Below are 25,824 nucleotides of genomic sequence, written 5' to 3' on the forward strand. Positions count from 1 at the left end.
ATTCCTTGTAGTTTTTTTGTACGGATTTTAACAAATTAAGTGTATGCAACGTATATATGTTCATCCAAATGCACGAAAATAAATTATCTAAATTATTTTCTTTCAAAACATTCTGAAAAAAATACTTAAAAAATTGAATGTACCATTACAACAAAAGAGACATTTAATTTCGTGTCAATAGCAAATATATTTAGAGGCAATTGAGTTAGTGTCATTTTATTCAAAGGATGTCGCCAAAGCATTTAATATAATGTCCTTATATAAAATGTTGACTATAAATACTATATTTATATTATCGCTAAATATAATATAAATAAAAATTATATGTATTATTATCTTTAAATAATCTACGGTAAATCCTTTATTTATCGTAGTGATGACTCTGATGACTAAAATGAAGGAATCCAATTGGCACTACGTGAAGTAATGAACGCTTTCTTCATGCATGACCCCAATACATGTTTGTGTGACACACACTAATTTAATAGTACTATACGATTAATAATAAAAGAATATCTTATTTAATAATCAAATTAAAGAATAATATTCAAGGCTGAAAATAAAAATGACTTATTGATAAACAAGGTTTGATCTGGCCAAAGAGAGATTATCTATTTAGCATTTTGAAATAGCCTCTTAAAAGTGAGAAAGATTAATAAATGTCTTTCACTCCCATGCAAGGTAATTTATAAATAGGACAAAATCTCTTGGATAAACTTTAAGAGAAAAACTAGTCTAGATCCTATCAATAACCTATCCTAGATTATATAGTTGAGTACTTCATATGACCACAAATTGGCAAATGTTTTGAGGTTGATTAGCTAGTGTCATTTTGTATGCATAAACCAAATTAATAGCACGAGCAATACTCAAAAGTTATGTCTAGCTACTTAAATTGAGCTCCAGTTGTTTCTCCTTTAATTAGTACTCTATATGTAAAAATGACAGGATTTGAACTTGTAGAAATTTCACGTAAAGTATAGAGAAATCAAAGATTGTATTGATAATTAAATTGTTGAGTTACATGCTTCTTATATAGGAGAAGAGTCCTAGACTAGCTATACTAAGACTCCTACTACAATACAAATATATTGTTTACATGAGTAATATTACTACTATAACTCAAATACTTTATTCTAGTTGACTTTAGCCTCATACACGATACAACAACTTAGTCATACATAATTTAGGATTCAGTAGTCTAGTCCTAGTGTATCAGATTCATTGAACATGTTCCTTTGACATGTTCCAACCATCAATTTCCTTTTTCTTTAACAGAACTCATGATAATTCATATCCAAAACAAATATACGTGATACCAAATTCTCTTCGATTAAGTAAATTGTAATTATCGTGTCTTGTATTCCACAGGCTTATATCTCTTCAAATAATGATGTTTGCACTTTGCAGTCTACAAATACCACATATAATAAAGAGAAGCTTCAATTTGTTGAAAGAAGCCAAGCTCATGAGCCCCAAAAGTCTACAACTCATCTCTGTATAGCAATAATTAAATAGTGGAAAGATAATTATTTATTACTTTTTTAATATAGCAACTTGGCAAGTTGAACTTGTTGGAAATGAAAGTATCATACAACCCCAATTTGGTTTATCTATTTATCTCTAAATCAAAATCTATCTCTCTATATGCTCAAATTACATTGGTACGTACTATTATTTTAGTTCATGAAAATATTGCATGCAATCAATGTCTACCAATCACAATTCTCTGACAAGACATCATATATATCATCTTAATTAGCACCTGCGAACCTTCTCTTATAGTGCTAAAACTAATTTACATGCTTATAATATAATGTAAACAGATATCAAGGTAAGTGCTAAAAAAAGGTTGAATATTGTTGAAAAATTAACAAATTAGAGAAGTATGACATGCTAATTAAATTCATCTTGATATTATAATCAGATCACTCACCTTAATTATTAGTTTACCCAATAGACCTCTCATGTCATATTATTTATGTTTTGAATGCTTAGTCTTGGACGTGTGGAGGTGTTAGAGTCTCCGATCCTCATACATTGATCTTAATCTCATCATATAATTTTAATTCCGTCAAAGTGATTAGATTAATTAAATGCTTGAAATCATTGGTTTAGATGTCCAATTGATCAAATAATAATCTTAATCACGTTCCTTTTGTCTTACATGCACTATAATTAAATTGATTATTGACTTTCTAAATGAAATAGTTGTAGGTAAACTATTCACAGTTGAATGCCTTTGAGGTTATAAAAGAAAGTTGAATCACAATTTGTGAAAAATACTATTAATTGAATGATTGTCTGAGGTATTAACTCCACCAAGTTCGGGTCTAATATAAAATTCCATTTTTTACAATAATCTTTGTCTTGATCAACCACCTTAGACTTTCTAATTAAAGATATATAGTTATTAAATTGTTAGAATCACAAATAGATATTTTGTGTTAATCCTAATAGGGCCCTTTCACCTCATAAAAAGATCTTGTGCCCTTATCTCTTAGAAAAAGATTTGTAGGCTTCCACCACAATATGTCCCCTCTATACAATAGAGTTGAGCACAAAATGTGGCTACAAATTCCTTGTAGTTTTTTTGTACGGTTTCTAACAAAATGTTTGCAACGTATGTACATTCAAATGCACGAAAATAAATTAAGTATCTTAATTGTTCTCTTTCAAAATTTTCAGAAAAAATGACATGGAAAATTGAACATGTAATTACAATAAATTGAACATGTAATTGAACAGTAGTAATAGATTTCTTTAACATTTAGCGGTAATTGAATTGATTAATGTCATTGCTTTTAGAGTCATTAATTAGCATCTTTAATGACATTTATACAAGATGTTGATTATAAATATCATACTTATTTAATTTATTATCATCGCTAAATATAATATATCAATAATTATATTATTGTCGCTAAATAATTACCGTTAAATCCTTCATTTTATTGTAGTGGTGACACATAAGAGATGACAAGTGCTGAAAAGAAGGAAATCCAATGGGCATTACGTGAAATAATTATGAACTATTTCTTCATGCATTATCCCAACATATTTTTGTATGCATATACTAATTTAGTACAATATTAAGTATAGATGATATGAGTTGAACATTTTGTACTCAAAATAAACATTAACATGATACTAAGCCGCGCCATATATATCTCTTCAATAATAAAGTGTAATTATAATTACCAACAAGGGTTGTGATGGAATGGTAAATATTCCTTCATTCTTAACTAGAGGTCTCGGATTCAAGTTAATCCGGATTTAGTCATCGATCTTTGTTCCATTATTCAACTTGGAATAATATTGATCTATACACTCAAGTGTCACCAATGATTTTGCAGACCACAAATGCAATATAATATCGCCAAAACCATTTATTAAAAAGAAGCCAAGAGCCTCAAAAGCCTTCAACTCTCCTCCTTAAAGTGTAAGGACCAAAGAGACGATACATCATTAGTTATACTACTCTTTTTAATATACACGAAAACAGAGCAACTTGACAAGTTGAAATTGTTCGAAATGATCAAATATCACACAATCCCAAGTAAATCGTATTTTTTCTTCATTTGAGCTTATGGCTCCCTTTTTGTTATAATTGAAAAAAGGATTTTGGCCCTTCTTTCCGAAAAATTTTAAATTTATCGCACATTTTTGCCACCTATTATATGCTCTTGAATGTGGTTGTTCTTTTGCAAAAAATTGAGTCTTGGTTCTAATCAATATCGATGAATTTAATAGTGCTCTCAATCAAACGAACATGAATGCGCAGCTACGATGAGGCCAAATGAACATGTAATTGAACAGTAGTAATAGATTTCTTTAACATTTAGCGGTAATTGAATTGATTAATGTCATTGCTTTTAGAGTCATTAATTAGCATCTTTAATGACATTTATACAAAATGTTGATTATAAATATCATACTTATTTAATTTATTATCGTCGCTAAATATAATATATCAATAATTATATTATTTTCGCTAAATAATTACCGTTAAATCCTTCATTTTATTGTAGTGGTGACACATAAGAGATGACAAGTGCTGAAAAGAAGGAAATCCAATGGGCATTACGTGAAATAATGAACTATTTCTTCATGCATTATCCCAATATATTTTTGTATGCATATACTAATTTAGTACAATATTAAGTATAGATGATATGAGTTGAACATTTTATACTCAAAATAAACATTAACATGATACTAAGCCGCGCCATATATATCTCTTCAATAATTAAGTGTAATTGTAATTACCAACAAGGGTTGTGGTAGAATGGTAAATATTCCTTCGTTCTTAACCAGAGGTCTCGGGTTTAAGTAAATCCGGATTTAGTCATCGATCTTTGTTCCATTATTCAACTTGGAATAATATTGATCTATACACTCAAGTGTCACCAATGATTTTGCAGACCACAAATGCAATATAATATCGCCAAAACCATTTATTTAAAAGAAGCCAAGAGCCTCAAAAGCCTTCAACTCTCCTCCTTAAAGTGTAAGGACCAACGAGAGGATACATCATTAGTTATACTACTCTTTTTAATATACACGAAAATAGAGCAACTTGACAAGTTGAAATTGTTCGAAATGATCAAATATCACACAATCCCAACAACATTAGTTTATCTATCTATCTATCTATAAGCTCAATATTGGTATTATTTTAGTTTATGAAAATATTGTAAATCGTGGCAACCAATCATCATTGTTTAGATGATATCTCATCTTCTCTTTTCTACTACTCTCTCATTTAACTAGCAGCAACATTCCCTTTTGACCATATATTTTGCCAGCCTGAGAACACTACAAGATTTGTATGTTTTAGAGTTTATAAAATGTAAAAGAGATAAATCTAGGGAAGGGCAACAATAAAAGTCAAATTGTTGAAATTTCAATAAATTAGCTAGAGAAGTATAGCTCAAACAGAAGTGCTTTAGAGTCGTCCCTTTGGGGACATCCGATAAAATTAGAATGATACAAAGGAGATTAACATGACCCTTACGTAAGAATGACACACACAAATCAAAAAACGATTTAAATATAATTTATTAACTAATTAAAATTATGAAAAATGATAGTGATATTTAAATAAAACATTAATTCTTTAATATATCATATGAGTGCCCTCAAAAGTACATATGATCTAATGATGAGTTTTAGAACAAGTAATGATCCTCAAAGAACAACTATTTAGCTAAAAAAAGACAATAATGAGCACTTTAGGAGCTAAATTGGATATATGAGAGCCTCTAAGTCTGAGTAGAAGCCCAAAACTCAATCAAGGTCGAGTTTGAGGATCAAAAATAAGTTTATATATCAAAGAACAAAAGAAAAACAATGGATTTATATATTTCAAATTAATTGATTAAAAATAATTGATTTATATTTTTCAAATTAATATGTTTCAATTGAATTAATAATAAAAACTAAAAGTACAAGATTTCTATGAACATCATGAAAATTGAAATGCATGTTTGACAAAAAAATTGATATTAAAAATAAAATGTCATAAATTATTAAAATATATATTTGACCGAAAGATAATCTATCAAGTCTAACTAAAAAATTAATGAATTGCCTTGTGAAATCTCAAGTCAATACTGCTAAAACAAATGAAAATTGAAAATATAACATAATTTTTAAATTCAAAACAAAAAATTTAACATAATACTCTTATGTCAAATTTCAACATAACATACATAAATATGATTTAAAAGAAAAGGAAAACGTAAGTCTATGACCTTACTCAAGAATGAATTCTACTTTAATTTAAAAATTAGAATACTAACAAAACTATGCAAATGAAAAAAATAAACATTACATAAAAAATAGATAATACGAAAAATTGCATGGAATCACATGATTTAAAGGTTGAGAATGAGAAGGAAATGAAATATAAGTAATATAAAATAATTTAAAAACAAATTATTAGATATTTTTAAAAAATAATAAAAAAAAAGATTTTAAAATAATAGAAATAAAACATAAATTAAAACGAAAAAAAATAGAAATTAAAAGAAGAAATTTTAAAAGAATCAGCTTGTAATTACACCATGTAATTACTAGTAATTCATAAACCCTCCTTGAGAATTGGAGAGTGTAATTTTCAAGGCGACTTTAATTTCCAAACAAGCCCTTAGAGTCAATTTTGCCAAATGTTTTCCTGTTAGAGTAATTAGTACTTGTTTAGTTATACAATTTTATTTTATTTAAGCGGCTATTTAAATCCTAATGATTCCTGATATTTAAGAGAAATTCTCTCACATGTCTTTTCGTGAGAATTCGAAATTACCATTCCTGTTAGATTTTGGTCTAGAGATCATGTATTGCTCACCTCTCTCCCTATCTATCTATATTTAGAATGTATCTCGAAAAATACATGTATTTAGTATAATTTGCATGTATTTAAGATACGTTGACTCTCTCACTCATCTCTCTATATATGTATAATTGTATCTGATTTGAAGTCTGGTATGAATATATACTCTTTTACCATTTTCGAACGTTTGTGTAATTCGATGGTTTTTCCTTAAAAAAATATTACAATAGTTTGTTTAGAAGAATTTCAAAAAGTCTAATTCAAAGTTAAACAATTTAAATGATAAAATTGTCAATTGAATACGACATGAGGAGCCTAATTAATTAATCCATAGTACTTCTCAACTCTTTTCTTTTTCTTATTTTCTTCTTCATAAAGAGAGCTAAATGACCATATAATTAGCAAAGTTTTTGCTACAACCGACGTAGTTTTCAAATACCTTATTAGTACATATTTTCCTTCAATTTCAAGTTTTTGTTAACTTTTCCATGAAATAAATATAGTTTGCCCTACTTGTCTTCTTAGCTTATGCATATTATATTGTTCGACCAAGAACATGAATGTCTCAGTTGTTTTACCAATTTTTGCGGTTCTCCATTAATTCATTTAATATTTTTGTCACCCTGTGGAGCTTTTAATAATAAAGTCAAAATGATAACATTAATTAAATGTCTAAATTTATTGGTTTAGATGTCCAATTCAATTATTAATCACGTCCCTTTTGTCTTACATGCAATTGTTATGACGTGCATGGAGAATTTAGGATTTTCATAATGCAGGTGCATTACTAAAACAAAAGTTGTATTAAGTGAAAATTGATTCATACTCCCTTCATCCCTAATTATTTGTTCATATTTCCTTTTTTAGTTGTCCCTAATTACTTGTCAATTTTGACAAATTAAGAAAAATAATTTTTTTTACCTATTATACCCTCAATTAATTACTTTGAAAAAGATAGAGCTTCTTGAAAATATTAAGTTTTAATTCATCCACTTCATGATTAATAGGGGTAAACTGGTAAACTCACTATAATCAGGAACTAAGCAAGTAATTTTTAAGATGAATAACCCATTATTTTAACCAAGTGAACTATTTAGTCGTATTATAGCATGGTGCCAAATATAATAGTGCACCAATTTTATTTTTCTTAAAATATAAAATATTTAGTTTTTGCAAAAAGATCACAAATTATGTGATCATATTCTTGCCTATAATTTTTTCCCTGGGTGCACGTGTGGTGTTTTTTGTTAAATTTGTTTCATAACACAAAAACAATTAGTTCCTTCCCTTTACTTTAACTTATTCACTAATTCAAATTAAAATAGATTTTTATTTTTATTATTAATATTTATTACTTATTATTAAATTATTTTTCAAAATTTAATACTAACCATTAATTAATATGTAATATGAATATTATCGTAAAATATTCATATCAATCATAATTAATTAAGGAGAATGTAAAATTTAAAGTGAATAATTAAAAATAAACCGACAGAGTAAAATGCCTTCTCTATAAAGTTGGAAGGGTCGAATTAACTAACAAACATAAAGAGTTTTTTTTTAAGTACTTAATTTGCAATAATTTATTATAGATTGATTCCTCTTTGTCTTCATAAAAAGTTTATTAATTCTAATCGCATAAGATTGTTGACAAGACAAATTAAGGGACATTTTTTTTGTTTTTAAAAAAAACGACCAACACATGAATTTGTTTCTACTTCAATTTTACGTAAGAATCAGAGAATATGTTTATAAGAGACATCGTGAATTAGTAGTTAAATTAAGTAATTAAAAATAAATGAGGTGTGTCGTCTAGCTAATTATTAAATTAAGCATACATTAACATAATTGTCATATCAAAGTTGCTTTCTTAAACTTAGGTAGAGTATCAAAAAGTTTATTAACTAATGCAGTGCTGATGAGCTATGATTAGATTCTCCAAAGATTTTATTTTGGATAAACAAATATTTTCCATAACAAAATGAATTATTAAACTTTACTTATATATATGCAAATGAAATTAAAACTAATGTAATTTGGTGTGCATTGAATGTAGTAGATAAACGCATACTCACTCATGTTTTAGATTCAAATGTGATCTATTTATATGTCTATGTGACATATTCACTACTTATTCTAAATCTACTTGTGTCTATTATAATCATTAATTAATAATTAATATAATTTAATTAATGATTGAGAAAAGACCAACATATAAAATAAAAAGGGTCTGTATCTATCCATCAGAGTTGTGGTGGAGTGGTAAGTCTTCCTTCATCATTAATCAGAGATCACTGGCTATCAGAAAGACTAGAACTCAGGTCTCAGGTTTGAATTCCAGATTTAATCAGGCTCTAATATGAATACGGAATATCGGATCGGATAAAAAAAAATAAAAAAAAGGTCTGTATCTAACTATTACTATCATTTCATTCTATTCAATGAGCATCGATCAGACTAATTATTGTTAAACAATTCTATCAATTTTTTGCCAATGAGTTTCCAGCTTTCCCATTTTTGCACGCTTACAAGTTGACAACTTGCTCAGCTACGCCTTGACATTTTGACATTTCTACTATATTAATTTATATTCTATATAAATTATTATTTATGTTATTTAATAAGAGATTTGATTTTGTAATTTTTTTTTTATATAAATTTACTTATTTATAATTTTATCTTTTTTTTATTAGAAAATTTATTTTTACACATAAGAGATCTGAGAATGTCATTTTCTTTTATTAAATTTGTAGGTAGTAATAAAAGAAGGTTATTTCTCTTATTTTCAAGTTGTTGAACCTATCGGCTTTTGCTCTAGTCTCGATCGATAGCGATTAGACTACCTTTATAAGCCTTCTTATCCTTAATTGTGTGTGAGCAATTAATTGTGACAAGTCGACTTATCATAATGAAAGCATCTACAAGTTATTTTTTGGCAGGTGAAGTTATCCTCATGTGTGTTAAAAAGCCACTAAATAAATATAAATAATTGATTTTGAATGGCATAAATCAAATGAGTTGTGATAAAGATCTCAAACTCGAATCCACAAAATTAAAATCTTTAATTTATCTCAAGCCGTAGATAATTTACTTGTAATTATATTTTAAATGACTTGATATATAAAAAAATCTTTAATTTATCTAAAACTATAGATAATTTCTTTTATGTTCTTCTTTTAATTTGTTATTTAATTTTATAATCTAAAAGTATAAAATAAATATTTGCGGGACCAATATTAAATATTCATATATCCTAAGTGAGTATTTTCATTATATATGTATAATCCAAGCTGAAATGATCACGTCTACAGTTACCACACTAGACATGATAACAAGATAAGGTAATCCAAATAAACGTCTAAAGTTACTCTAACTTTTAGTGTTATTATTTTGACTATTTAAAACTTTTTTTTATTGTATCAATCATTTGCTGGCCTATCACACAACTTGCATCAAGTTAAAAATAATTTTTGAATTTAAATATCATTTTTTCTCATGCTGGTAAATTTTGATGATGATTAAAGATTGAGTTAATTTATTGCTATTTTTAGATGTATAATACTCAATTAAAATTTATTCAGAACTCATTGCATCAGCTATTTTTATTTTTTTTACCTTTGATTATTTAACTTGCATATGGGAGATCTATTTGTGACTCCATTCGTAATCAAATGTACAATTCAATCATTATATTATTCTAACTCGATATCATGTGTGATATCAGCCATTTCTACTAATTTGATATTTGAAGATAATTAATATGGAACAAATATCTACTTTTCTTAGTGAAATATTAGTATATATATTTAGACGCCACTTTTGTATGACTTTTACTTAATTTTTTTTAAATTGAAAAATTAGTTCGGTGCAACTAAACGTCATTTGCTTTGTTCAATATGATGTTTAATGGGACAAGTACGTAAGTAGTTATTTGAGAATATTGATAATTGAATAGCCACATAAAGTCAATATAGATATTGTAGCTAAAAAGAACCAATATAGCAAATAACTTATTTTAGACCATAAGTTTTAAAAGTCTTCCTTCTTTATAAACTTCGTGCCAAGTCAAACTAACTCGTAAAAAATAGGACGGAGAGAGATATCAAATAAAAACAAGTTGTGCTTCTCGTCGGTGGTGCTACAAGCAGGATTTTGTTTTTTGTTAAATCTGCAAACTTTGAATTTTTTTTTCAAATTATGAGGCTATTAGTTACCGCCAACACTAAAAAGAGGACATAAAAAATAACGAGAGATATTTAAGATTTAAGTAGAAATTGAACACAGAAAACAAAATCATGAGACAAAGACGAAACCTCAAATTATCGATCGAGCAATGTTCGTCAAAAAGCTCTTGGGATTCAGAACAAAACTAACAAAGAAAAGATAGTGTATTTACACATTATATACATTTTTATAATGTACATAAATATTGTATATTTGTTGTATATAATTTCGATACACTTTTATAAAATATGTATACACAATATATACATATCAGGGTAACCAATGTAATATTCTACACTTATATTTTATATATAATTTGTATAAATAAAATGTATACTTAATATATAAAATATACACACTAATTATTCACAATGACCATTATTTTCCTCCATCTTTCATCTCTTCTTATAATTCTTCTAAAAAAAAATACTATATTAGAGAATAGGCATTGATTTAAATAGGATCTGGCCACTGAATGCAAAATTTAAAGACAAAAACAAAACTCAAATTGTCAAGCAAATATTCGTTAAAAAGCCCAAAAGTGACATAAGTCTTCAAACAAACCCAACAAGCAATAAATAAATAATATATATATATATACACACACACATTATGTATATTTTTGTAATGTGCACTGAATATCTATAAATGATGTATTTATAAATAAGGTATATGTGTAGTAGAGAAAAATAATACTCTGTAAAAGGAATATTTTGGGGGACAAAGTCTGAAAAAAATATGTCAAATGATTAAAAAAAAAAAAAAAAAAAAAGCGTTGCCCCCATGCAGGATCGAACTACAGACCTCCAGTTTACAAGACTGGCGCTCTACCACTGAGCTATAGGGGCAGGTGTTGTTTATGAATATAATTATCTTTATTAAACATACTAATTATAACCTTGTAAATATATATATGCAATAAAATACGTGACCACAATTGACCATTTGTTTTGAATCCATTCACAATCTAATATGCACCACAATTTGGGTAAATTTAAAGCAAAAAGATTAATATGAATTGGAAAAGCTGTTTATTGATTTTCACTAATATTGCATAAGGCTATATAGCCTTGTAATATAACATTACATCACACACTCAAATCTCAAAAAGCCAGTACATGGCATTTTTATTCTAAACAAAAAAGTAAATTAAAGTAAGCACAAACAATACTTTTAAAAACTCACAAGAGAGGACTAGTAGTGGTCAATTTATTCAAATATAAAGTCCAACTCCATACTCAGACGAATTTCATCCTCCATAAATCCTCAATCAGTGCAGCAGCGGTACATGATAAACTTCTCCATTGGACGGCTACATTCAGCACAAACCACTTTCTCAGGAACATGTCCAGTGGTACTCGGTAGAATTAGTCGAGTACAATGATGAGGACTATGAAGATCACGAAGTTGACGGTCCAATGCAGGAACAAATGTAGTTATGTCACTCACTTCTTCTCTCCAACGATCAAATCCCTTCATAACTTGCACTATCAGATCACCTTTACCTCTAGTCATTTCAGCCAATCCGCGGCTGAAAACAGCCCATCCAAGATCACTTCCATCATAGCTCAGAATCGTCACAATTTCCTGAAGGATGGGATCAGTTTCACCGGGGATGTCTTGTTGAGTCCTGGAGTGCCACATGCTTTCTAGCCTTTCCCAAAAGAACCAAATGAGAGTTTGGTCTTGCACCACATGGCTCAAGTTTTCCATTTGGATTATTGAGCTGTTCTTCCGGACTCTTTCTTTTGGGTTCTTTTTCCCCACATAGAGCATCTCTAGTGGAACACGGGCTGCATTGGCAACAGCCCGCGTTGCTGAGGTGAATGATCTGATCCATTCAATATCTTCTCCTCCGTACAAGCATATGCATTTGCCTTCACTAATCTGGGAATATATCGAAGTGAATATAATTATTTATAAGACACATATTGTATAGATATTTTTAATCATGGTCTACAATTTTTCGTATTATAAATTATTATAAGTAGATGTGTTACGTACGTACCCAAGTGAAAACGTTTTGATCAATGGAATCAGCTAAAAGTTCAATATTCCAAGTTTGCTCCTTCCACAAAGCTGTTTCCCTAGTTTTGGTAAAAGGAAAAGCCAAACTTCCCCAAATCCATAACATATGGTAAGCATTGTCATTTGCTTCTTTCCCTTGTGGATCAAGAACAACAAGCTGAGGCTTTTTCTTGAATCCCCACACTTCTTTAATGCACCTTATCACTGCTGGATCGATCATCGAAGGATGTGCCACTGAGTACCATGGCATTGAAGCTTGTACTTCTTCAAATTTCATTTGTTTTGCTTCAGTCCATGGTGTTAGTCTCTTGTCGACCACAGGGATCCAGACAACATCATAGTTGCTTTCTGGCCTGTTTGGTTGTGTCTTGGATTCATCGTACATGTGGTGGAGAACAAAGAGCTCTTCGGGTGCAATGTCTAGGTCAGAGATCAAAAGTAAAACATGCTTCCTTCTTAGCACATCAAGACTTACCTGTCGTTTACACAAATGTATACAAGTTCAACTTCTAGTGTGAAAATATGATTTATTTGGTTGTCTTCCAAAAAATGAGAATTTAAATGATCATTTTTTTTATGTTTGATCACCTAAAACATAACTAAATTACAAGTAAATGTTCATTATATGATTATTGTCTTGAAAGTGAAAAAAATATTTATATTGTGAGTGTATGTAATAAAGTTATTTAGTATTAAGTAGAAATTATTACCCTTCTCTTATGAGTTCCATCAAAAAGTGGGAGTTGATCATCCCTGGAGTGAATCAAGATTGAGAGTATCTTCATGTTATCAATGTGAGGTGTCCTGAGAAGTCGTAGAAGTGCTTCAAATGCATCATGTTGCCTCTTCTCCTCTGTATTATAACGCTTTAAATAACTATCACAATTTTAATTTGTTTTACATAACTTATAATAGTAAACATTATAACTTACCAATCTTTTGGTGACAAAGGTTAAGAACCTTTCTGAGATGATCCAATATGTTTGCAAGCTTGTGAGTCAAACTAGATAACTCCCAAGCCTCAGATGTTGAAGAAATTTGCCTACACATACCATTCATCAATTTCATGCTTGATAATCTAACTTATTAATTATTGAGTGTTGAAAGATCAGTGAATAAAACATACTCATGACCAATGGCAATGAGATTCAGAATCATAGCTGCACACATGACAGCAGCCCTCATAGTCCAATAAGCAGCAGTGGAAATATGGGCAGTATTGATCAACATCTCCAATTCTTGTGTGATAACATGTTGACTGTGAGACGTTTGAATGTCTCTAAACTCGATAATACACTTTGTGACATCCAACATTTTATCGATCAAATCATGAATCGCATCAAATTTCTGCTTCAGAACATCCTGACGCGTCATTATTTCTGGAAGTTCCATGATGATTGCAACAGACTTAGCCAGTGGATCTGTAGTATACTGATGAACAAGCAGACCAAATTCACCATATTGCTGGGCAAAAGCCGCGAATGTTATCACGACTTTCGTGTCCCAGGCATAGGTTGTGAGTGAATGAAGCAGTGACATTGTTGTTGAATGAGCGTCTTCTTTGTTAGCACATTTGCTTATCAACTGTCATATTTACATTTATATATGAACCATCATCATAATAATCGATTAAATTGTATTGATAGTGTAAAGGAAGAATTGTTGTAGTCCGAATGTTCATTTATTGAAAATAAATAAATACTAGTATATATTAGTATTGGGAGAAAAAAGGTTGTATTGCGGGAATCTTAATAGCTCAGTTGGTTGGCTACCTAAACTTCCACCTTCATAGTTATGGTTCAATTCTCCGCTTCTTAAAAAAAATATAGTTGTAATGCACTTACCTCCATACTAATTCTATGAATAGGATATGCCAAATAGTTGAGTATTTCAGTAAGTCCACTGTGGGGAGCCTTCTCTTCCAATGCTTCCAGATGTGCTTGAATCTTAGCTTCCTAAAATTCCCAATTTTTATTTTTTAAAAGAATCATGAAAATAATGTTATTATGATATAATTACAAAGTACGTAATAGTTTAATATTTTTNAAATAACGTGGTAAGTATTTAAATGAAATGATTGCACAATTCAAATGGCATACCATGTCATGACTCACTGGTTTGACCACAGAATGAGGATTGGTTTGGACATTCAAAGGGTTGATATGGGCATTCAAAGGATTGATTTGGGCATTCAAAGGGTTGATGTGATGGCCTGTAGTTGGATTACTCATTGGGTGCATCCTATTGGCAACAACATCAGCAGATCCACTTGACATATTATTCATTGGGTTTGTAGTCATTGGGTTGTTCATGGATACCTTTTCATTCAATGGGTTAACACTTGTCATTTCAAGGCCGGGAGGAAAGAAAAATTAAGAGTTTTTAGAAAGGCAAGTGTAGTTAAATATTGTTGTGTGTTGTAAAAATATTGAGAAGGGGTTTATATAGGTAATTAGAATGGTATAAAGGTGGTGGTGAATCAAGTTCTTTGCTTCTAATTTGGTCTAAAGTTATGAAAGAGGTTTGGAATTGGTCCTTTGAATGACTCCTATCAAGCAAACATTTCGTCCTTTCACAGTAAAAAGTAACTTAGACATAATCATTAATTCTTCTTGTCGTTATAATTAAGATTTTGTTTCTCATCTTTACGTGATGCATGCTAGAAGTGCACAAACACCGATAGATAAATTGAATCGAAAAAAATATTATTGATTTATTGTTATTGAGTTAACGATTTTTAAGTGGTATTATAAATATTTTTATTGGATTATCAGTTCGATTTTCAGTTTTTTGATTTTGTTAACAAGTTAAATCAATAATCCAGTAACGTTATATTAATTATTATTTCACTCATAAATTATATTTCCGTACTCTAACATTTTACCATCCTATTTCTTAAATTATAGTATTATTTCCAGTTGTAGGCAACACAAAGTAGATTCAATGTCACTCTATTGCGATGTCTTCTCTCTTTTCAATACAAACTAATAGTACCTTCTATTTTTTCAATTTCAGATTTGTTTGTGACCAACCCAAACAATTAATATTATTTTTGTAATTTATTGCATAAGTATTTAGAAGGAAATCAAACAATTCTATCGTAACAAAAGTGACCAATGTAGAAATTTGTGTTGCATTTTTATTCTTGGTACTATTTCTGTAACACCTCGAAAATTTCTAAGCTAATATCCGAATCATTCTATAACACCTCACAACTCTACTATGAAAATCTGAATCGTTCGTCGTAAGTATATGAGCTTGAACCGGGTAATTTCCTACTTCCTCATGTGTTTTAAGGTCCTTAACCAAATATATCAAGGGTATCTAAAGTGATCTAGGGTCATAAGGGAACTCAAACTCCAAGCCAAATTCAAAGCATTCATGTTGGCTAAGTTCTTGCATGAGTTCATAAAAAGGTCAACTTCAAACGCTCATATCTCTCAGCATATAATGAATTAGGTGGCTTATGATCTATTGAATTAAAGGTTTATGAGTCTTCTTTCCAACTCCACCAAGTTTGCCTTATTTTGAGTTCCAAGTAAAAAATTATGATCGTTTTAATGAAACATACCCGGATTGGTAAATTTGACGAGGTCACTTGCCCAATCGGCAATTTGCCGAGTGGATTGGCGAATCACTGAGTTAGCTCGCTGAAATGTTCCGAAAACCTTAAGTCTCTATCTATTTGGGCAATCTTAAGTCCCATAGGGCGACTCGCCGACTATTTCGATGAGAAGACCTTCATATCGCCGATTTGGTCGACAAAATTTATTAAAAGGTCGTTTTCTTTGATCTTATGGTTTTCTAACGTCCCCAGAAGGGTATTCTTGACCTTTTACCCTCAATAAACTTTCATAAGTCCATCTTAAAACCAGGGGCAGACCTACATATTAGGTTATGGGTGCTCGAGCACCCATTGATCCGGACATAAAATGTATATAGATATACATATAGATATACATAAATATTAAGAAAATAGATATAAAGAGCTACTGAGCATCTATAACATATTAGTCTATTGTGGTGTGTTGGTTAAGAGTGGGTGCTAAAGGCCTTAAGTTTTTTGTGGCCGAGGGATCAAATCCCAGCCCCCTTAGAGGAAAGGTTTATTTTTTCTTATTTTTACTTCTTCTTAGTTCTTAGCAGTTCTAATTTTATTTATTTTTATTTTTTAAAAGCAAAATATACCTATGAATAACATTTTCGTTTATGAACTATATTGCAAATGAATTTTATAATAATATCGCATTAAGTTTATGCTATGTAACTAGTAATAACTTTACGTTAAAAAAAAAAAGCACCCACTATTGTAAAATCCTGGATCTTAGAACCTAATAACATCATTATATGTATAGAAACTCTCAAAATCTTCAATTCTCATTCTTCCAAAGATAGAGAACTCCAAGAAAGGATTTCTCTAATTTCTCAAAATCTAAAGGCTCAAAGTTCAAGATTCTCTTCAATAATCCTAAGGTTTTCAATCCAATATTTTTGTCCACTTTTCATCTCCAAGAAATCGCAAGAAAGACAAAAACTAGAGTTTTAAGTCTTCCAAAATCAAGTTTTTTTTCAAACTTCTTCAAGAACTTTATCCTTTCAAGTATGTAAGGCTATTCATAGTGTTGGACTAGTTCGTACTCATACTCTACATCTCAATTCAGTTAGTAGCAAGTTGAATTTAGGGTTCTGTTCTCAATTTATGAAGTTCTTGCTGGAGTAATCTTAATTTCAGGATTACTGCACTAAGCGACCAGCTGCCTCATTTAAATTTATTAACTTTAGGAATACTAACTTTATGAATATTACACTACAATATGTAAGTTTGATGACTTGTTTGAATCATTTCTATGTCACACGTTTTATATGTTTTTAGTTGTTTGAAATTGATTATCCTACTATCTAATTATTATTTTCTTTCTTATCTTTGTTTACATGTACACACATCGGAGTCGAAAAGTCTTAGTTTGAGACTCGACGTCACCGCAAGACTTGAAACGAGCATTACGTCTATTCAAATCTACATTGTTCTCTCCTTTCTCCTTTTTGTGATTACTAATCTAATTATTTAAAACAATTAGTTGTAGCATATTTGGATCTCTATTTGAATACTTTGTTAGCCAATCACATCTAATTTAATAACTTGAATAAAAAATACCAGCTTATTCTCCAGACTCATGTTTAATACTAAAAGGAAAAGAAAAGATTTTAATTACCTACGATCATTTTTTAACTACTCATGAGTGTAAAACTAATCAAAGATGCTTATGTTAACTTTGATCGTAGACTCACACTTTTTCCTAAATAGATCAGTACACTTTAACTATTAGCTACAGTTGTTTAGCCTCACAATTTTATTCGAAGGATACAATATCAAAACCATTTGTGAATATAAGTTGGTTTCTACCAGGCAAAATGATTATTTTTCATCTCATGAGACCATTTTTCAATTTTCAAATATAAGACAACTTTCATATCTATTATTACTTTCGTATTTTCAAAAATCTATATTTTATCTTTACATTAGCCTAATTAATTAATTTATGTTTGGCTAGTTAACCATTTTTAATGGATCTTAAAGGATGCCTTACCCTTTCTCTTTAGATTAGTTGAACTCTTAGAGAAAATGATCAAAATGGTCCTTAATATATAAGGGTTGAAGATTTTTGGTCCTTTATATATATTATCTTATTGAAATAGTCCTTAATCATCATATCATATATCATATCATATATTACTATAAGTGGGAACAAAAAAAGTTAAAAGTTGAATTACAATTTTACCCCTATTATAAATTAAAATATTGTAAAACATTTAATTATTTAATTTAAATATTAAATTGTATCATTTTAATTAATATGTTAATGACTTTTGTACTTCCTTAGATTAATTCCTAATTAAAATATATCTAATTTAATACATATTTATCATCTATAATCTATATGTATATACTAATAAATTAATAATAATAATAATAATAATCCAAAAATCTCTTCATAAAATGTATAATTAATTAAATATTAAATTATTAAACAATAAACTGACCGTATACTAATTAATACTAATGATATTATCATTCATTGTAATTACTACCGGTTTAAAACTAAAAGAAGAGGAAGGGTTGATATTAATTTATTCATTAATTCATTCATATGATAATATCATTCATTTTTTGTCTTTTCAAATTCCCTGGATTAATGGTGGAAGAATATTCTCTTGATAGAATTTATATAAAAAGGCCTAAGTTCTTGACATTACTATTAATGTTATATTCATAGATGATTCTCACTTGACTTTAGATTTTTTCATATTTTTTGTAAGTTGTGCACCATATTTTTTTTCCATGAAGCAATCATTGCTCTTTTGATTTGGTTTACTTCGTCAGCCAGCAACATTTGCAGCATATAGGTAAGGATCATACTTCATTTATCTAGAGATCGTATGAAAAATATTTATGTCACTATTTTTATTTATTGATTTGGATGAACATATTTCAAAAAAATTTATTACTGTTTTTTTTCTTACTCGACGAAAATGTTAAAATTCAGTGGCTATGACCTTTTGAATTACTATAAGTTGTATCTACTAGCTTTAAGTTATAATTTATTATACAGACTACCTACTAACTATATTTAGATGCTCAAATTTACAAGTTTGGACAATCATTTTCCATATATGCAATAATCAAATCACTCATAGGTTCATTGCCAATCAATTTCAACTTGCACTTTAAATGACTATACTAAATTCTACAACTATTTATAACACCTTAAATCTCTTCAATCACCCCACATTTGTTATATTATTTCAACCATATCAAATTATATATATGCTCTTAAATTTGGCAATTTAAGGTTGAGTGAGTTCAAGGCACAAGAAGTGTACTTTGAACTATAGAACAAAAGACATTGGCAAAAGATGGCATGGAGATGGTTTATTTCCAATATTATATTACACTGCATAAGGCACAATTTTCACTAATTTCTATTTTCTTTTGCAGGAATTAACTCAACAAGTCAGTAATGTTCTATAGGTTTTAACCTTTGGTCAGTAATATCCCTATTTGAAGTGAGAAGATAGAACACTATATGCTTCTTCCTTGTAAGATTTCACTGCTTAGTGTATTATTAATTTTTTTTTCCAATAAAAATACACTAATTTATGTTAGTTTCTTCACTTACATTATCTATCATAATCTTCCTTTGAGAAGTCTATGGATTTTGAGATGCAACAACAAACTAAAAGATAAAAAACATGGATTCAAAAATGGTAGATGGACTGCATGGGGAAGAAGAAGTCGAGATGGTGATATCTAGGTGCACTTGAATTTGAAAATGCTTGATTTGAAATATGAATTTATTTTTTATATGGTGTTTCATGCTCACACAAAATACATTGATGTAGACTTATTGTCATATTATATTTTATAATACAATATACATATTATTCAACTAATATTTTCTACCAAATTTCCAATTTAAATGACTCATATAAGTAAATCAAATAAAGGGTACTTATACATGCACTTATGATTTATATATATTAAATTAATTCTCTTAAGTTGATACAACTTCAACAAACACTACTTTCATTTGGCAATAACTTCTTGATGGGCTTGAAGTATTTGAAACCATTAGTGGTGTTGCTCATATCCACACTATTTGAATCTTGCAGCGTGCTAAGGAGACCATATCTTTCATATCAGACAATTCATTGTTGAAATACATCCTTGTTACACAAGAATTAAAACTGTTGTGGACTGGGAAAGAAGAGCAATACAGAGTACTGTAGTTTCTTTCTTCACTTCCTCACCTCAGAGTATTGTATAGTTTCTTTATACAATATGTTAGATATAAAATTACTACCTCTGTTCCTATTTAGTTGTCCACTTTAGAAATGACACNGCCAGCAACATTTGCAGCATATAGGTAAGGATCATACTTCATTTATCTAGAGATCCTATGAAAAATATTTATGTCACTACTTTTATTTATTGATTTGGATGAACATATTTTAAAACTTTTTATTACTGTTTTTTTTTCTTACTCGACGAAAATGTTAAAATTTAGCGGCAATGACCTTTGAATTAGTATAAGTTGCATCTACTAGCTTTAAGTTATAATTTATTATACAGACTACCTACTAACTATATTTAGATGCTCAAATTTACAAGTTTGGACAATCATTTTCCATATATGCAATAATCAAATCATTCATAGGTTCATTACCAATCAATTTCAACTTGCACTTTAAATGGCTATGCTAAATTCTACAAATATTTATAACACCTTAAATCTCTTCAATCACCCCACAGTTGTTGTATTATTTCAACCATATCAAATTATATATGTGCTCTTAAATTTGGCAATTTAAGGTTGAGTGAGTTCAAGGCACAAGAAGTGTACTTTGAACTATAGAACAAAAGACATTGGCAAAAGATGGCAGGGAGATGGTTTATTTCCAATATTATATTACACTGCATAAGGCACAATTTTCACTAATTTCTATTTTCTTTTGCAGGAATTAACTCAACAAGTCAGTAACGTTCTATAGGTTTTAACATTTGGTCAGTAATATCCCTATTTGAAGTGAGAAGATAGAACACTATATGCTTCTTCCTTGTAAGAATTCACTGCTTAGTGTATTATTAATTTATTTTTTCAATAAAAATACACTAATTTATGTTAGTTTCTTCACTTACATTATCTATCATAATCTTCCTTTGAGAAGTCTATGGATTTTGAGATGCAACAACAAACTAAAAGATGATAAACATGGATCCAAAAATGGTAGATGGACTGCATGGGGAAGAAGAAGTCGAGATGGTGATATCTAGGTGCACTTGAATTTGAGAAGGCTTGATTTGAAATATGAATTTATTTTTTATATGGTGTTTCATGCTCACACAAAATACATTGATGTTGACTTATTGTCATATTATATTTTATAATAGGGAAAATACATAAAATCCCCCTCAAACTTGTCACCAAAACTTACTTTAGTACTACAACTTTACGTGCATTTAAATACCCCCTTAAACTACTTGTAAGTGAATTTAATATCACCTTAGTGGCTGACGTGGCAAATTACAAAGTTTTAGGCGCGTATAAAAAAAAATTAAAAAGAAAATCAAGTGGATCCCACTTTTGTCATTGTTCAACTACCCCTGTTTCATATCCTCTTTCTCTCAAATTGTTTCAACTCTCTCTAAAATTCTTGATGGCAATTATGGGCCAACAAATTCAATGTTGCTCAATCATGAAGGACATCACCGCCACCCCTTTTTTCCTCGTTCATCACTGCTCCTTAAGAGACTAGGTGCCATGAAATCACCCGATCTCGTCAAAAAATTTCACCACGCCGGCGACCTAAACAGAACGCCGGCCATACTCGTTTCCTCAGTTTTTTTTTTTCATTTTATGTGTTCTCGTTTTTCCGGCAACCAAGGTAAACGGTCTAAAAACTTTCAGATCTGTCAATTTTGAGCCTAATCTAACAAAAATGACTCTGACAATTGCCGTTGAAGCAGTCGCCGTTGAAGCTCTAGCAACTCCAGCTTCGATGATGATAATATATGTATCGCTCTGTTTCTCTGTTTGACACGATATTCATCAAATTATTAGAAATGTTGTGTGTGTTAGTTTTCTATCCTAGGCTTGTAATGGAGAAGATGGAGGGAAGAAGAAGACGAGTACACAGTGAAAATGAGAACAAAAATATATGGAAGAACAAAAAAAAAAGAAAACTAAAAACAAAAAATGACATGGAAAAAGAAAAAAAAATGAAAACTATTTTTTTTCACCCTATGACGTGTTGTCAACGTGTCACTGAGGTGGTGCTGATGTGGCGCGCGTGTATATCACCTCCCAACCATGAAATTGGTATTGTATATATAAGGTGTTATTTAATTCACCTGAAAGTTCTTTAAGGGGGTGTTTAAACACCCGTAAAGTTACAATGCTAAAGTGAGTTTTGTGGACAAGTTTGAAAAGGCTTGATTTGAAATATGAATTTATTTTTTATATGGTGTTTCATGCTCACACAAAATACATTGATGTTGACTTATTGTCATATTATATTTTATAATATAATATACATAGTATTCAACTAATATTTTCTACCAAATTTCCAGTTTAAATGACTCATATAAGTAAATCAAATAAAGGGTACTTATACATGCACTTATGATTTATATATATTAAATTAATTCTCTTAAGTTGATACAACTTCAACAAACACTACTTTCATTTGACAATAACTACTTGATGGGCTTGAAGTATTTGAAACCATTGGTGGTGTTGCTCATATCCACGCTATTTGTCGTTGAATTATCATTTAGGTCGAATATTTGATAGAGTAAAAGCACTATACAAGAAAACGTTATACAATTTGTTGAANTTTCATTTGACAATAACTACTTGATGGGCTTGAAGTATTTGAAACCATTAGTGGTGTTGCTCATATCCACGCTATTTGTCGTTGAATTATCATTTAGGTCGAATATTTGATAGAGTAAAAGCACTATACAAGAAAACGTTATACAATTTGTTGAATGTATACAACTGCTAACTATAATAGTAGTTATCAAAGTAATAGAATACAATGTTGAAAGAACTTTTTTTCTTTCTTAAAACTAAGGGGATCATTTCAACTTCATTTGATATTAACTTTTGGTGTGATGTACTTTGTGATGATAGTGAATATCGATTGAATTATTCATCAATTGAGCATGTATCCTTCACTTTCAGTTTTGGTGTTATTTCTAATGTTTTAAGAAGTTTAAACTATTAGCATCGAATACACGTGCAACGCACGTGCTCAAAACTAGTGTATATAAAAAGATGACTATTTTGGTCCTTAATCTAAAACTAACCATACAAGTGAATTTTTTTTGTTAAACTTGACAGTGGATAGCACAAAATTATTCCTTTCTCCCTCAGTTCTCTCTTTCACCACCATTAGAGGGGATGCTCCATTTTCAATTCACCCACTTGTCATATTCTTATAAAAAAAAAATAAAAAAAAAATAAATAAAAATAAATAAATAAAATAAAAATAATAATAATATATATATATATACACACACACTACACTCATTTGTTAGTTTCCCTCTAAAATAATAATCCCCAGTAACTCCCATTTTTAGACACACAAAAAAAATTCGATCCATTAAAATAAATATGAACCAAGTAAATTAGATAAAACACTCCATTTCTCTTTTAGGAGATCTCCATAAGTAACTCTTTTCAAGTTTTAAACAACTATTCTCTCTTGTTGAAGGGATCTATGAGAAGAATATAACTTTTTCTTATTTTGTCATTTTTAAGACTAATAACTTTTTTATGTATTAGTTTTTTATTTTCCTGTTGACATTAAAGGGTGAAAACATAATGGATAAAGGTGAAAAATAGAATCTTAAAATATTCTTTGAGATTTGAAGAGATTTTTGTGTGTCAATTTTTTTTTTTTGGTAAAATTTGGTTTTAAAAAGAAGGGTAATAGAGAGAAAAATAAATCAATTGAAAGTTGCAAGAAAGAAGATTGAGGGAGAAGAGGTTTGCCACGTGGCAATTTTGTGGGACCCACAGTTAAGTTTAACAAAAAGTATCATTTGTATAATTAGTTTTAGGGTTAAAGACCAAAATGGTCATATTTTTATATACATTAACGACTATTTTAGTAAGGTAATATATATAAAGGACTAAGAATATTCAAGCCCCATACATCAAGGACCATTTTGATCATTTTCTCTGAACTCTTACCTAGAATCTCATATTGAGTAAGACCTTCAAATGGAGTTAACCTTAGACAATCCTTTAATCAATTTTAGGTGCCCTAATTCACCGTGATAATTAGGTGACGACTCCTTGACTTAGTTAATTAATTTAGGAATTAGCAAAATATTATACACTATTTTGACCCGATTAAAATGAGGTATAACAATATGATATGTTATGCCAAGAGTTAGCTTTGAGGACACTAGTGATTTTGAGTACCGTGTCTCAATTGGGGTGTAGACTCGAATTGTGACAGTTTGAGGTTAATGTCTAAGTGTGGATTGGATTTTCCATTAGCTAAGATATTAAGGGGTCGTTTGGTGTGAAAGATAGCACCAAATAGTTCTAGGATTAAATTATAGTGTCACTTAATTTGTTGTTTGGTTGGCAAGTCTGGAATAATTTATCTCGAGATTAATAATTAATACTGAGATAAGTTATCAATCCCCTTGAGTGGTATAGTAGTCTTGAGGTAACTTATCTCGGGATAAAATAGGTAATGACAAAGATATCCCTTTAAATCCTTTTAATACATTACTTTTCACATTCATAAAGGGCATTTTTATAAACAAATAAGTTGTTCTTAAAATTTATGCAATGCATATTATTTTTAATATAACAAATCAAACACTCAATAAGAAATAATTTCAACATAACTTATCCATCATAACTAATTTCAACTCAACTTATCTCATCATAATTAATCCCATCATAACTTGTATTCAAACCAAAAGACTCCTTAGGACTTTCTAAAAGTGAACTCAGGTGAGTAGAACTCCCGATATCAAACTTGACATAAAAAGGTCATTTAGAATGTCAAGGTTCGATGGTATATTGTAAACTTTGGGGAAGAATTGTGAGTCGTTATTTCCGTGCAAGCCATTGTAGCAGGCTGGATACCGCTGTAATGGGTCCGTCACGATTTAATACAAATCTCAAAACCCCCCATTATTCTACAATTTTCGTTCTTGGAAAAAGAAAGAGCACCATTCTTTATGGTGACTCTACGCACAACAATTTTCATTTTTGTTTAAAATAATCGATGAATTTCCATATATATTTATTTTGAGACAATGGACAAATTAAATCTACCCTTCCATAAGTACAACAAAGAAGTTTTTCAATTACACATTGATGGAATAAGTACTCACTCCAAGAGATTTGGAACGTGATGGATATAAGTGATTCTTGAAAGACCAAATATAACAAATAAACAGAGACAAAAATAAAAATAAAAATAAAAATGAAAACTGAAGTAAGAATCTAACATACAAGTAGAACATTCGTTATCTAAATTATGATTTATTGATACAATTTCTGGTCAAAAAATATATTCTCATAGTTAAAAGGAGGTCCAAAGATTTAGAAGGGAGATGAGTGAAGTGTGTTTTAAAATAAAAGTAAGAGACATGGAATCATTCCAGGTTAAAATTATTTGATAGTGTTTACACCGTTGATGAG

General features: G+C 29.5%; 1 protein-coding gene and 2 non-coding genes across 3 annotated transcripts; 1 reads left to right on the forward strand and 2 right to left on the reverse strand.

The window, feature by feature from the left end:
• Positions 1 to 4,956: 4,956 nt before the first annotated feature.
• Positions 4,957 to 5,059, forward strand: LOC125869487 (U6 spliceosomal RNA). The gene has a single exon (XR_007446851.1). It is a non-coding gene; the product is annotated as a U6 spliceosomal RNA (small nuclear RNA).
• A 6,278-nt stretch (positions 5,060 to 11,337) lies between these two features.
• TRNAT-UGU (transfer RNA threonine (anticodon UGU)) lies at positions 11,338 to 11,409 on the reverse strand. The gene has a single exon. It is a non-coding gene; the product is annotated as a tRNA-Thr (tRNA).
• A 257-nt stretch (positions 11,410 to 11,666) lies between these two features.
• Positions 11,667 to 14,562, reverse strand: LOC125866732 (protein SIEVE ELEMENT OCCLUSION B-like). Its single transcript, XM_049547074.1, has 6 exons — positions 14,434 to 14,562; positions 13,716 to 14,173; positions 13,522 to 13,631; positions 13,300 to 13,442; positions 12,570 to 13,064; positions 11,667 to 12,448 (listed from the first exon to the last, which is right to left on the reverse strand). Exons 1-6 carry the CDS (start codon positions 14,437 to 14,439, stop codon positions 11,828 to 11,830), a joined length of 1,833 nt encoding a protein of 610 aa, XP_049403031.1. The 5' UTR covers positions 14,440 to 14,562; the 3' UTR covers positions 11,667 to 11,827.
• Positions 14,563 to 25,824: the final 11,262 nt, after the last annotated feature.

Source organism: Solanum stenotomum, chromosome 6, assembly GCF_019186545.1.
Source record: "Solanum stenotomum isolate F172 chromosome 6, ASM1918654v1, whole genome shotgun sequence".
Taxonomy (NCBI): Eukaryota; Viridiplantae; Streptophyta; class Magnoliopsida; order Solanales; family Solanaceae; genus Solanum; species Solanum stenotomum.